Source organism: Trachurus japonicus, chromosome 3 (genome assembly GCF_045865225.1).
Source record: "Trachurus japonicus isolate A0001 chromosome 3, Traja_1.0".
NCBI lineage: Eukaryota > Metazoa > Chordata > Actinopteri > Carangiformes > Carangidae > Trachurus > Trachurus japonicus.
The window spans coordinates 8594738-8609800 of record NC_140909.1 but is presented as its reverse complement, the minus strand read 5'-3'; the positions used below and the strand labels follow the sequence as shown (position 1 = coordinate 8609800).

The window sequence follows — 15063 nt, the reverse complement described above, 5'->3', positions numbered from 1 at the left end:
TTTAATTGGATTTCCCTCGAGTGCATTAGCTCAATATGCGGTATCTCTTAGATCAGGCACAGGAACAAAAAGGTTTGGAAATACGCTGGGCAGATAAACAGAGGAGGAGGCAGCGGTCGTACTCCAGCTGTGATGGAGGGAACAAAAGATCTGCACATGACTCAGATTTATAAATTAATTTACACCCAGTGAAGGTGTGCATGCTTGTAAAAGAAAAAAAAAAACATGGTGTGAAAACCGTTTAAATATTACAAACCTGACACAGTGAGGAGCGCTTCGGTGCTGTGTTTCACTCCCGCGCTGTTGTGGGCCACACAGCAGAACTTCCCGCTGTCCTCCTCTCGCACCCCTGTGATCTGCAGGACACCTGTGGGCAGCAGCGTGTACCTACAGATAGACGGATAAAAACAAGACGTCAGATACGAGGTAAGACACAAACCTGGTAAACGATGTATAAACAGGATTCCCAAGTCTTTTCTTGAAATCATTATCCAGGACATTTTCAGCTGCTACAGTACGAGACACTACACTCATACATCCTCCGTCCCATTCATGCTTTGGAGAAGTGCTCTTTTCGATAGTTGTACCTTATTTTGCACATAATTGTTTCTATGTTTATTTCTTCTCTCACCCTTAAAAGTCTGATTTAAAGGGATAGTTCAACATTTAGGCAAATTCACCTATTGCCATAATCCATGTAGTCATAGCAGTAGGTTCATTACCTTTAATTATCAGTGCATGTTGTTTTGAAATTGAGGGCAGAGACGCGAGCCGCTTAGTGAAGACAACGGAGGTGAACGGTACTTTCGCTTTTCCCTCATCAAACTCATGAAATACACAATCCAACAACTCCAAAACGCTCTGGTGGACAAGTTGTGACCTGCACATTCACCACGCTAAGATAATCAAGTATTATTACGAGACAGAGTTGTTTTCGAGGCAAATGCAGCCGGAACTACATTCCCGACACGGCTGCTGGGCGGAGTGATATCAAAAGTAGTTCTGAGTATTTGCTTCATGTGTCCTAATAACATAATTATTAGGGCTGTCAAACGATACATTTTTCTAATCGCGATTAATCGCATTTTTTCCATAGTTAACTCGCGATTAATCTCTATTAAAAATATTATATATGGCGCTTTGGACTTTCAACCCTCCAAAGTGTTATAATCTCTAGACAAACAACTTTTAGACCAGACCTAGTAGGCCTACCTAATCATAACACATGATGCATGAAACTCACACAGAATTGAAACGAATTGCATCCAGTGGAAATTGCCCTTTACTTTGCTACGCCTCTGCCTGGCCATGTGCATTTGTTGACAACAAAGCCGTCAAAAAATCAATGGATGGAGCTGTGGATATATGTTAGACTGTGTATATTTGTGTAGCAACCAACTTGAAGGTGCCTTACCGCCACCTACTGGACTGGAGGTCCCACACTCCAGTCCTCCAGTCCAGCAGACAGAGGACAAAATGGGCCGCGATTAACCGCGATTAAAAAATTTAATCGCGTTAATTTTTTAAATTAATCTAATCGCGATTAACGCGTTAACTCTGACAGCCCTAATAATTATATGTTATTTTTTCATAGCATGGTGAATGTGCAGGTCACAACTTGTCCACCAGAGCGTTTTGGAGTTGTTGGATTGTGTATTTGATGGATCTGCTATGACTATATGGATTATGGCAATAGGCAAATTTTCCCAAACGTTGAACTATCCCTTTAAAGATGTGCAGTCTACGGCTTTAACTTATCTATGAAATAATATCTAGTCTCTAGTTTTCTCGCTAAAAAAGTCAAATGGAGCTCTGGTAACTGAGCTTTTCCAGGACATTTGACTTGTTTTTCCTCTGATCTTCCAGGTGTTTTCCATGACTGAAAAATTAGTCAACCATTTTCCAGGTTTTCCAGGACGTGTGGGAACCCCGATGAAGCGCTGTCATGCCTCATGATGAGAGATCAGCCCGGTCACAAACCTCTCGTCCTTGGTGTCCACTGGACGGCTGTCTTTCTCCCAGCTGATGACGGGCTCTGGCAGGCCGTGGATCTGGCACTGGAACCGGGCCACGCTGGACTCCTCCACGTGCACCGACTCCGGCTGGACGTGGAAATCTGCCATGGCTGTTGGCGAGAGGCAGAGAGAGACAGAGAGAGACAGAGAGAGACAGAGAGAGAGGAAGAGAGGAGGGTGTTACTGTAGCTGCAGAGCCTGGTTTGTGTCTTACAGGGAAAGAACAACTTCTGTGATGTTTACATTTCTGGAAACATCATCTAAACATTAACGTCAGCAGGTGTAACGAGGTAAAACGGCTCCACAGAAACAACGCTGCCGTGTGCTGCGATGTGCCGAGTTGTGAACATACAGTAGTATACTCATTAACTCATATTGTGTAGAAATCTCAAGACAACAGATAATGATCCACAGGGTGTGAATACTGACTGACGACTGCATAAAGTGCACTTAAAGTACTGTAATAACAATAACAATAATATCAATCAAATCACAACGAGACGACAGAAGTGGCTTCAATGAGCTGCACACACACAACCCACACTGATTGTTAACTGTTGTGCTTTTTTTTTTTCTTACTGCTGCGAACAGAGTGTGAATTATACAATGACAATTGGAGGGGTCAACATTTTCTCTAAGGTGTAAAGGGAACTTAATATAGCGCAGGCGCGTGCTTGAGTTAACAGAAGTCTTACAGCATCCTTACAGTATCTTGCTTGTTCAATGAAATGCCTACAGTCTGTAGATGATGATAAACCACATTTTACAGTTTGTGCAGCATATAATGTACCACACAAACAACTTTTGCAGTCACCAACAAAATATTCTAGATCTAAACTCCCAGCAAGTCAGACCCACACACACAAACACCCTAGCAAACCTCAATTTTTGCTCAAACACAGATCCACACAATGCTGAACCAGAACCAAACACACTACCTATAGCAAAAACGATGGCAGGTGTGTTACCATACATGCTCTAATTTAGACAGATTCACATCCTGTACTGGTCCCAATATTGGAATAAATGGACAAGACAGGACTCTATAAGCTCAAAAGACAGAGCTAGGGTGACTCTTATCTCTACCATTCATTAAGAAATGAGAAACATATTTATTTATTTTTTTTATGTGCAGCTACAATAGTGGGTGTCTGAAATTTTACCACAAGCATCTTCCTGGCATGACTATGGAAATGAATACAGTATATTGTAGTATTTATGATTACTAATAAGAAAGATAAATGTTTCAGCCCCCCCTATATCTGTTATTTGTACCTCTTTTAGGGGGGTTGAAGTCGTAATTGGTCATAAAACCTCCCTGTAATTCGCACTACGGCTGCGAAGTTTCCAGAGACGTCAGTGACTTTTTCTCTCTTTCACTACATTTAATTGAGCAACAGGCTTTAATGTCAAGTGCAGCAGCAGCAGCAGCAGCAGCAGCAGTCGACAGCGGCGGACACCGTGACACAGGGACCAAACCTCCGGGGAGATGAAGGTCGTAACATTTTAAGAGTTTAGTCACTTTGGTCACAAGAGACGACGGGGAAGTTTAGAGTAAATTTCAAAACTGTATCGTCCACATTTATACTACAAACAAACAAACAACCAACCAACCGGTGTGACCCAGTCGTAGCTTCACTTTCAATGGGAATATCTGATTAAAGCATTGTTTATTCAGTAACACCCCGACAAATGCCACCATGGGTCATCTAGCTGTGCCACGCAAACAGTTCAAAGGGTGTATTCCTGTTCAGAGAGGACACACACACACAAACACACAAACACACACACACAAACACATAGCTGAAGCCGCAGTCATCAGTTGCTGAAGGTGATCTCGTCGTCGTCATATGTATGTAAAGTACAGGGCAGGCATATAGATTTTTCTTGCCATATGTTAACATTTAGTATGTAGGTCAGGCGCATTTAAAAAAAATTCATGTCAACAACGACAAGGACGACAGAGACACACACACACACACACACACACACACATAAACACACACACATTGGCATATAGCAAAAAAAAGCCAGTATCAATATCCCCAACAGAGAGCCTCATTCAGCTGCACCTCACATATCCACTCCCCGCAGAACAAAGGCGGCGTCGAAGGTGGAGCCAGCGACAAACTCAATTAGAGAGAGGCCCTCTGCTTCCGCGGTTCTCCCACCTTCTTCAACACAAGTGCGCTCATTTAAATGTCAACCGTAATTAACTTGGACGAAGGGGACTTATCTGAACACAGTTAGCATAACAAGAGGGACGGACTCTTTATTATTTCATCCCCTCTTCTCCTGCTCTTCTTCCAACCTGTAGCCTGCATGAATTCATCTCTTTACAGGATGAGTGAGTAGTTACTTAGTCCTCTGCCTGGTTATTGTCTGTTTGTCCTTCCACTCATGTCTTCTTCTTCCTTCTTTGTGTGTTTTACGTGTATCATTGGTCCTGAGATACATCTTTACCTGTATTTTACACAGTGGATAATGTGTTTTTTTTAAACTTATTTATCGACTTCTCCTCTGTTCCTGTTGTGAATCATCCACTTTGACGCGTCGTTCATGGTTATTTCATACTAGTGCAAAGAGACGTTTCAATATCTGCACTGAAATGAGAGACTAAACTGCAAACATTGTGTTTTAATGGACCAGAGATTGAGAGTGAAGAGTGAGCGAGATACTTCATATAGAGTGGCGGTACTTTAGAGCGGTCGCTGCGGCTGCATCACTTGGTCCGACGCTGTGATTATTCCATTTCAAGGTTTAATGAGAAATGTGTCATTCTCCGACACGACTTGACCTTAGATCTCTGAATGGATGTATGGAGCTCTGATGAAAATTTAAACATGCTAATTTAGTATTCCTCCAGTAGCGGCTTCACCCTCCATGAGCGACGAGCACGTTCACCGTTCTTCATTGTTTTGTCTCGAGTGCAGAAAATCTGACTGTTACTCAGCCTGACAGATTTTTTCTTCTTGTTCTTCTTGGGCTTTTTTTTTTTTTATTTCCCCATTTTGCGTCTCTTACAGCAGGGCCACACTTAAACAGCTGCGCATGTTACTGAGGTAATTCGGCTTAAGTGCCTGTGTCAAGGGCCCTGCTGCAATTTTTTCCACCTGGGACTCACAACCCTTCAGCCATAAAATGTTTCAGGTCAACTTCAGCGTAGACGCCACAGAGGCCATCGGTAATATTTTATCCCCGAGCCACTGTAATAGCTGATATACAGCTTTTTACATGCCCTTATCATAATACTTGTTTCCTTTTACCAGTGCACTGCAAAGATTTAAAACATTCCTCGCTTTTATTCAATTCACCAAAGTAGTAAAACACTGGAACTTGTTAGAAACTTGCCAGAAATATCAAATTATTATATCTGATGACAGAGTATTGGTCCGTAACAACTCTTTTTATGGGCTCACAGTTTTTCTTTTCCTGGACAGTGTTGACAAAAGCAATCAGCAGCAGTTTCTGCTGTAGCTCAGAGCTGCAACAGGGCAGAGGCTGTGCAGAGTGCAGCAGCCCTGACCGAATGTCCCGGAGGCTCCGCCGCTGCCACCACTGCTGCTGCTGCTGCTGCTGCTGCTGATGCAGATACAGAGAGAGGTTTAGGTGAAGTGGAACAGCTTGAAATCCTTCCCAACACACCGGAGCTCAGAGTCAGAGTGACTAATGTGACCTAAAGAAGCTCAGGGTGTCGGAGTCGAGTCTCAAATTCACAAAGAAACACACATGTAGGTGCAACGTGTGAGGAATAAAAGAACGAGAGGGACGGTGCCTGTAGGAGATTTTTTTTTTTTTTTTTTTTGTGCATCTCTGCCAAGTAGCCATGGTGTCCACTGATCTGTTTTGTGTGTGTGTGTGTGTGTGTGTCCGCCGACACCACCCCTCTAACGGGCCCCACCCTTGGCCCTCATGCATAAAACATGAGTTTCTCTGAGAAGAGGCCCACACCCCTGCACGACTATCGACATACTCGCTCAATCAGACACAATTGGAGAAAAATAAATTATAATAATCCCAGCAAGGTTACATATCACACATGCAGATACAAACATGGGAGATGGAAGGGGAAAAAACAAAACAATGTACCCATTTGTGCTGCTGGATGTAAAAGAAAGCAGCATCTGCACAGCGCCGGTGCCTTCTATTGTTGGAGAGGTTGCAGAGTCAATCTGAAGTGATAGAGTTCAGCTGCAGCATATACATATAAACAAAGTGGAAGAGCTGCTTCGACAAAAAACACACGACTGTATCGATCGACCAGCACACACACACACACAAACACATGGACGCACACACACAGACAGATGAGGCTCTGAGACGCTCTCACTCATCCTAGCTCCCAGCTGCAGCAGACCTGTTACTCCATTGTTTTTCACTCATGCTTTGCAAGGTGTTGACAGACACTTGCACATGATTAAAGACTGTCCACTAGCAGCAGGACGCTGCCGGCTTAAATGGAGCAGGCCTAATTACTGCAATAAGGGAAAGAAAGGGTTGGGGTGCATGCTAAAAAGGAAATCCATACACAAGTGCACAGGGAGGAGACGGCTCCTCGCAAACATATGTGTGACGGTTCCTCCGTGACAACCACAAAAGAAGAATGAGCGAGGGACTAATATGAATGAAGGTCATAGACAGGAAATGTGAAGCGTGGTGATTTAGACGGGGTAGCCGCGCTGTAAATCAGCTCTTGTCAAAACTCTTGCTTGTCTAATAATAATAGCCAACAAGTGAGTGGCACTGCCCCCGCTGCTGCTGCTGCTGCTGCTGCTGCTGCTGCTGCTGCTGCTGCTGCTGCTGCTGCTGCTGCTGCTGCTGCTGCTGCTGCTGCGGCTGCTGCTGCTGCTGCGGCTGCTGCTGCTGCTGCTGCGGCTGCTGCTGCTGCTGCTGCTGCGGCTGCTGCTGCTGCGTTCCCACTTCCCTCACTCACAATCTGCAACTCAACACTTCCACACGGAGTCAGAATCAGACGGAGATTAAATTATTATTATATGCAAAAGGTCGTCTTAAAGGTCAGAATCTCACATCCTTCCCTCTCCTTCCTGGAGTCTCACAAAGACACACACAAAGGATGAAATATGAATGCAAGTGCACATGTACTAATACTGATTATTGGATTTGAGGGCTCATGACAAGCTCAAAGGGCAGTCAATATTGATGAATTTCCTCTTTCTTAAACTCAACACTGCTGCTGCTGCTGCTGCTGCTGCGACTGCTCGACAGAAAATTTAAGCCAGTGTTTTTTTTTCTTTTCTTCTCTTTCATGTAGGAAACTGTAAGAAATGTAAATTAAATGGCGAGTTTATCTCAATGACCCCCTCGCTGAATTATTTTTTTGCCTAATGGCTCCGGAGTAATGATCCATTTCTTTATTGCTCAGTTAAACACGGACACACACACAAACTCAACAGAGAATAATTAACAAGGTGATTAAAATCCCCAAACTGTGCCGTTTTATGCGACGGCTCCCACTGCAGCGACCGAATCAGTCAATCTGATGAGACATTAGCATGTTTTTTTTTTCTTTTTTTAAAAAATTCGTACAGTCCTGTGGTCATGTGAACATTTTTTTTTTTTCTTCTCCTCCCCCCCCCCTCTGTGTTGGGGAAGATTCATTGATATGACAGAGGTAATGATGCCCACACAGGGACAAACCTGCAGCTACGGTGTGTAAAGCTTCAGTGAACCCCCCACCACCCAATGTTATAATGTCATCACCCTCCCTTACCTCCAGGCCCTGCCCCCCCCCCCCCCCCAAACTCTCCACCCTACACTTGTCTCCTCATTGCCCCCTCCTCTCCTCCTCCTCTCCTCCTCCCTCCTCCTCCTCCCTCCTGCCTCCTTGAGTCCCTCTCAAGCCAGTGACATCATTAAGCACATGTTGCTCAAGTGCGGGTGGGTGATGACGGCTGCCCCCCCCCCCTCGTTGCCCAACCCCCACCGTGGTAAACCAGTAAAATAGAGATGAGGCACATAAATAATGGAGATGGTGTACAGTGCTATTCCAGCGTGGAGAGCCCACACTTCAACAGCCTTTAAATAGGCATCCCTGAAATAGCAGGCACAGTGCTGGGACCCTAGAGATGGCATTTTAATGCAGATGTGATATTTTATTGGCTGCCTGCCCCACCAGCCCCCCCTCCCCCTCCCCAATCCCTCCACATACCCCACACCTCCCTCCCTCTCCCTCTTCCTCTCCCTCTCCCTCTTCCAGCGCCCGAGCCTGGGCACTCCTGTGATCAATCTGCTGGTCTGTGGTGCGTGATGCTTATCAGCTACGAAATGAAGGGCTGCTGCTGCTGCACGCGCTAAACTCCGTCTTCCTTTCGACACGCATTCGTTTGGCACATCAACACCTTTGTGTGTCACAACCTGCAACCAGCAAACAGCATCAGCTGTAGCCAGACATCTGCCGCTCGGCCTCGGTTAATTAAAATCTATCCAACCTGTTATGTGATTCATGCAGCAACAGAGACCTCAGACCCGTGTTTTCATGGTGATTGTCTGGCAGGTGAGCTGCAGATATCCTGTCTTATCTTGTACCGTTCTCTTGGATCTGTCACATGATCAGTTTTGCTTCTTTGCCAACAGATGCACGTGGTGGTCCAGTCAGTGTAAACAATGCCTTCACACGTCATGGGCAATGACTGTTTATTCTAATGCAAATATGAAAGGAATTATTATTATTATACCGTTTGTTGGTGCAAGCTTGAATAAAACTGAATAGACATGATACAGAAGCTATGAGTGTAAAGCCATTCAGTGGCTCTGTGTGATGCAAACTCCAGCCGAGGGTCGAGGGAAACCATTGTTGGTGTCGGACCAATGATTGTGCCATGGTCAGATGAACATTGAATTATAAAACATTGATTGTCTGGCAGGTGAGCTGCAGATATCCCGTCTTTTCTTGTACTTTTCTCTTGGATCATTCTGTCACATTATCAGTTTTGCTTCTTTGCTAACAGATACATGTGTTGGCCCAGTGTAAACAATGCCTTTACAAGTCATGGACAATGAGAGTTGGGTGTGTTTATCTACCAAACTACACTAAAATTAAACTGATTGCTGTTGAGATATTTCACAAACAAGCACCAAAATCACAGGGATTCATCCTCAGAGAACATTAATTCATCTTAATCCATTAAATACCTGTTGAGACGTTACAGTCTGGACCAACCACTGCAGCTATAGCGAAACTAAACCATCACCTCTGCTGTGTTGTTTCTCCAAATGCATCAAGAAGAGATGGACCACATGACAGGAGTCTCAGTCAGAGGTCAGAATAACTTAAACTACATCCTGTCCAGTTCAATTACCAACCCATTTTTTTTATGTTAATGATCGTACTGCCTTTCTTTCACCTGTCTCTGTGATTTGATTTGACTTTTGCATTAATGAATTTCCCCTTTTTGCATTACAAAAGCATTTTGACCAGAATTGAATTACCTCCTCTGCTCGAGCTCCAGCCTTGTTTGCATTAGGCTTTCCGCTGGTGTGATTGTCCTTAAGTCTGTTGGTGCTGATCAATACTGTGGTGTTCGTGTGTGCACTAAGTTAAACATAGTAAGATTGATGGCTGCTATTAAGGCTCCACAGTAGCTATAGGAGGTGGAGGGCGCAGCAAACGCCACAACAGTTAGCAGTGACAAAAGTGCTTAACTTTTCTTCTTCGATTAACCAGAGGAATTAACCGAAGACACGCTGAGTGACCACAAACACAGAATCCCTTGTACGTTATAATGTAATCCGACATTACAGTTCTATAATTAGTTCTACCTTTGTAACGATGCAAGGACGAGTGAACAAACTCAAACTGCTGATGATGACGGTGCAAGTATGTGACCGTTGAGCCCTGAGTGTTTGTAAAACCTTGACCTTGTGCTAATTTGTGGGGATGTAATTTAAAAGGTGGGGGAGGACATCTTTTTCTGGAACATTTTTTACTGTATTGCTTGAAATCCTCTTCACAGCTCGATTGCAACTGGTTAATTAAATGCTTTTTCACAAAAATGAAAAATGTCAAGTCACCTGTGGAACGGACAATCCTGTAAAAACACCATCCAATCATTTTGAACTCCACGAACGAATTCATTGGATCTTCATGCGTCTATCAAACTGCCATCTACCCCTCCCTCCCTCCTCCCTCTGCACGTATACCCCTCTTTGTGCACTAATCCCACGCCCATGCTCAGAGTCTTCAATGATTTACGATATGGAAAAAGACGACGCCGGAGCCAGAGGTTATGCTCGCTCACTAAATTCGACGAGACATTTGCAGCAACGTTGCGTTAACGTTCCTGTGCTATGGAGGCGTAGAGTGAGGAAAGGAGCTTGGACTTTTGAATTGTGTATTTTTTTTTTTTTTTAAACGCAGCCTGCTTGAACTGTTTTTCCAGGATCTGCTACTCTACCTTTAACATGACACTGTCCAGGCTTAGACCTGAGATGATTCATCAATAAAGAAGTCGGTCGACTGAGCAAAAATGACTAAAACGCACTTGTTCCAGCTTTAAAATGCTGATAATCATCTAAAAACTCTTTTTTTCCCCCGAGATTCACAGCAGAGAAAATAACTTATGGATTAAATGACTATGAAACTAATCATTAGTCACAGCCTTAGTACAATCAAATCATCATGAGGGTTTTTGAATATGTTCCTCCTCCAAACAGTACTGTAAATGTAGTAAAAGTGTTTTTTTTCTGTCTTGTTTCATCACATTACAACAATAAACTCTCACAACACCTCATCATGTTATTCCTGCTGATGGAGATAAACACTATAATCCTGCCAGTCAAAGAAGAATCACAACAGAGTGTGAAGTACAAATGAGCGGTAAAGTGATATAACTAAGAGAATAAAAAGACAGTATGATGGGAGAGGCACATTTACTGTCTGGTACGTAGTTTTTTTCTTTTCCTCCGCCCCCTCTAACCTCTGCACCCCAGGGACAAAGCCTGGTGCCTCTGTCACACCTCCACCTCCATACCACACCCCATCGTCCGGCCTCTGCTCCTCCTACTCCACAACCCCCCCGAGCCCCCACCCTAAGCCCCCCGAGCCCCCTGCAGCCCCCTGCTCTCCTGGCCTGCCTCAAATCTCGGCACTAAGCCTCCAACACTCACTTCAACACGCAGACCCTAATTAAAGAGAGACCCATTAAAGGACAACAGATGCTGAAAATTAAGGGATTATTTAAATGATTCCCAGTCATGGCTGGGGTGAGATTAGGGACAAGCGAGAGAGAAAAGAGAGAGTGAGAAAGCGGGAAGGGGGGGGGGGTGTGCAGGACAAGAGAGAAAAAGGGCGGTTAAAATAACGAACCAGTGCCATGAAAAGTGGCATCTGATTTAAAATCGACCGCTGGCGTGTCGGATTTGTTGTAACTGTTTCCGTTTGTGTGTGTGTGTTTTTTCTTAATTAAAAAAAATTAACAAGTGTTTAAAAAAATTTTGTTTGTGCAATGCGAAGCCTCAGCAGCAACAAAGGAGGGATTTGATGCGCGAGAACAAAACAAAAAAAGAGCCGGAGCCTTTTTGTATCATTTAAGGACTAACTGGGCGTAAAACTGCATACTCATTAAACAACTTCAAACAATCTCTCATGATAATCAGAGAGACGGCTCAAACGGCCTCAAAGACTTCACTCAGACTTTACTCTCACTGATGTGTGTGTGTATGTGTGTGTGTGTGTGTGTGTGTTTTCCACGCCGGCGTCCATCAAATAATCTGGTTTCACTCCACAACACCGATGTCTTTCTCCTCGACATGCAAGTGAAGTAGTGAACCCACGCTGTTTTATTTTCTGTGTTTGTTGGTTTTGTTTTGTTGTGTTTTTTTTCCACGTCCCATCTCAGCTACATCTAACGTCTCATGGGTTTCATCCTGTGCAGCCTCGCGGACACACCCACAGGCCACCTCGACACTGACACACACACACACACACACACACACATGCATGCTCTCCATCCTCATCATCTCAGACCTGCCAGGCTGCTGGAGGGAGAGGTCAGAGGACAGGTATGAGTGAGTCAGTTTGTTTATATCGTCTTGATATTCAGCGTCGGCCACCGCCTGAAAGTAACTTATTACGGTTTAAGAAAACAATATCTATCTCTCTCTCTCTCTCTATGTCTTCTTGAATCAATATGCAGCAGCAGCCTACAGTTTTCTATTTCTGTTTCCTGGTCCTGGACACCTGGGAAGAAACTCTTGCTTCTGCTCGAGGTTTAAAAAAAGAAAAAAAAGAGAAAAGGAAAAATAAAGAAAGAAAGGCATGAACAAGAGAGAAAGCGAGAGACAAAGAGGTACTCTCCTATAACTGGAGCCTCCACTCTAAAGAATTAAATCTCCTCTTAACTTGCCCCCTCCTTTGTTTGTCCCTCTGCCAAATTACCACCTTATTAAGGACAGTGCATGTTGAGCTATACTAACTACGACTCTGCCTTCTATAAAAGCTGAATAATAACACTGGAGCTTTTGTAATTTAACTTCTGTACTTGGTCTTTTGTCTGCTGCCTGAGACTCATGGGAGCTGTAGTTGTTGGACACTTACAAAAACTATAAGTGTCTTATCTGAGCTTAAGCGCTTCTGTCCTGTGCTGTAGGAGAAATAATTTAGCTCAGAAACCTGTCAGAAAAAAAGCTGTTCGGCTCTTCACAGAAAGCGGTGAAAGAAATCTCTAATGACAAAAAAGTAGAAGAGAAGAGAAGCGAACTTAAAGTGGGTCAGGATTTGGTCTCTCTAAAGGCGGCTGATTTCCCACCTTTTTCTCCTTTAACGTCTTAACGTAGGTGAGAGTAATGAAATTCTTTTCCTCCTGAGCATTGCACAGAGCTATAAGCTTTCCTCGAGGCTCCGTGCTTAAATTTATTTAGTCAAAGACGAGGAAATTCGCCTAATTTGCTCTCACGTGAACCCTTAACACATTCACACAGCATCACCAGGACCAGACAAGACCAGACAGGCGGACGAGAGGGGTAATTTACATCACCTCCAAGATCACCGCTCTTTCTCTTCTCAAAAACCGTCGTTCTCTTTGCATTTATTGTCAAGAGTAATGCACCTCTTCTTCCTTCTTCTTCACACCTGATTGCAGCTGAGAAGAGGCCGTTGCCTTCACAATGCCATTCTCCACTTTGCCCAGGGGCCACATATCTAATTAATATCACCAATACCTCTGCATGCAACTGCCTACTAGGAGAATTAAAATGAGATGCCTGTGCCATCATCCTGCCAGAATATACGAGCTCATATCCACACGGTGAATTATGTGCTGTCTTCTCATTCAGCTCATTCACTGCCTTCACTGTACAGAGCGAGAAGAGAGAGAGAGAAAAAAAACCTACACCTGCTTTGTCCTTGTCTTGTTTTGTGTCTCGGCGTCGGACAGTGTGAAATATTTTCAAACGTTCAGAGAGACATCTGCGGTAAAATAACATTTATATTCAAATGGAAATGCCATTAAATTCCTCTTTGGCTTGTCCACGCCTCCTGTTTTGTGAAGTCAGAAATAAGCGAGGGCCCTGCAAGACAGCAGCGGCTCTGAATAACAACCTGGACGGACATTTGGCATCACAATTCTCCTCAGTCTAACGCTCATTACTTCCCCCTCATTAGAGGACAACTGTTGAGCTGGGAGGCCACTTTGAGGAGGAGGCCGGGATACATCTCTCTCTCTCTCTCTGGAGAAGTCTCTCCTTTGTGCTGCTGCGTCTTGATCACACATCGCTGCCGTAAAGTCCGGGAGAATTTCAGAGATTAATATACCGTACAAAATGTGTGTGCATGTGTGAGAGTGTAGCATGCAGTGTAAAGTGTGTATTTGACAGTGACTTTGAGGAAGACTGGGGAAGGGGGGGCGGGCTGGTCTGAACCTGGGCTCAGACGGATGACCCCACATCTGGCACTCCCACGGGACATGTGAAAGGCGCAGGGCGGGACCGGCCCATTCGCTCCACTGCGTCTCACAGCACCCTGAAAAACTGGGCTCCCCCCAAATGGCTGCGTAAATCTCCCCCGTTCGTCACTCCATCACACACACACACACACACACATAGAGAGAGAGAGAGAGAGAGAGAGAGAGAAGCCCCCTGGTTGTAGCAAGTGGGAGGTCCACTCTGCCTCAGCTGTGTGGTTCCCATTGGGCATTCATCTGTGTCTCAGTGTCCCTGCTGATTTCCAAATCCTCACATCACGGCCTCCAAAAAAATGCAATCCTGTCAAAAATTCACATAAACAAATCCATCACTCCAGGAGAGTGACAACTGCGTGTATGAAACCTCAAGCTGTCCGTTTAATGCAAATCTCAAGACGAGGGGCTTTTGCTGTACAGCTCTGTTTTTATTTATTTTTTTCTCAAAATGATTGATGGAACAAAACTGGAATTGATTTCCCTTCGGTCTTGCAATAAAATATGGACTTTGAGTGAGATTTGTGGCAGCTGCAGAAAAGGAAGAACACATATTGTTTTTTACACGAGTATCAAAATAAGAGCAGAGTCTCGTATAACTTTGGAAAGCATCAATTTTTGTAGCATCGGCCTGATATACACTTAATAGAGAAGCTGGGTATGACAAAGCAAGTAAATACATGTGTTATATATGTGTCTATGTGCTAATATCATATCGAATTAATTCAAATATTACATGCATTTTACCCCCACTGGATTATCCAAAATAACTCGTCTGCCAGCGTCTTCACACTGAGCCACATATGGAGCTTATTTCCAAACGTACACATGCACGTCGTCCCTAAATCTTCATCTTGGCAGCGTTTGTGGTGTCGGTGAACGTAGACAGCAATCTCACAGTGAATGGCACACATGTCTGCTCATCCATATTACGCAGGCCAAACCTCATTTCAGACCCGCTTTCTCCTCTGCCTCTCGTCTTTCTTCACCCCTCCTCCTCCTCCTCCTCCTCCTCCTCACCTCCTTTCCTCCTCTGTCTTTCTTTTACATTCACAGCCAACAGTCTTTAATAAGAATGGACAGGCAATTACAGTGTTTAAAATGAAAACCTTTCCAGTAATTTGAAAGAACTGGCT

The 15063-nt window shown here is 44.2% G+C and overlaps 1 protein-coding gene across 1 annotated transcript in view; it reads right to left on the bottom strand.

Annotated features, from left to right (window-relative positions):
• The window catches only part of igdcc3 (immunoglobulin superfamily, DCC subclass, member 3), a 63905-nt gene that overhangs the window by 25304 nt on the left and 23538 nt on the right, over window positions 1–15063 (bottom strand). Inside the window, exons 3-4 of the mRNA XM_085759238.1 lie at window positions 1981–2125; window positions 257–387 (exon numbers count right to left, since the gene is read on the bottom strand). Coding sequence (XP_085615364.1) covers window positions 257–387; window positions 1981–2125 — 276 coding nt within the window. The remainder of the gene's footprint in view (window positions 1–256; window positions 388–1980; window positions 2126–15063) is intronic.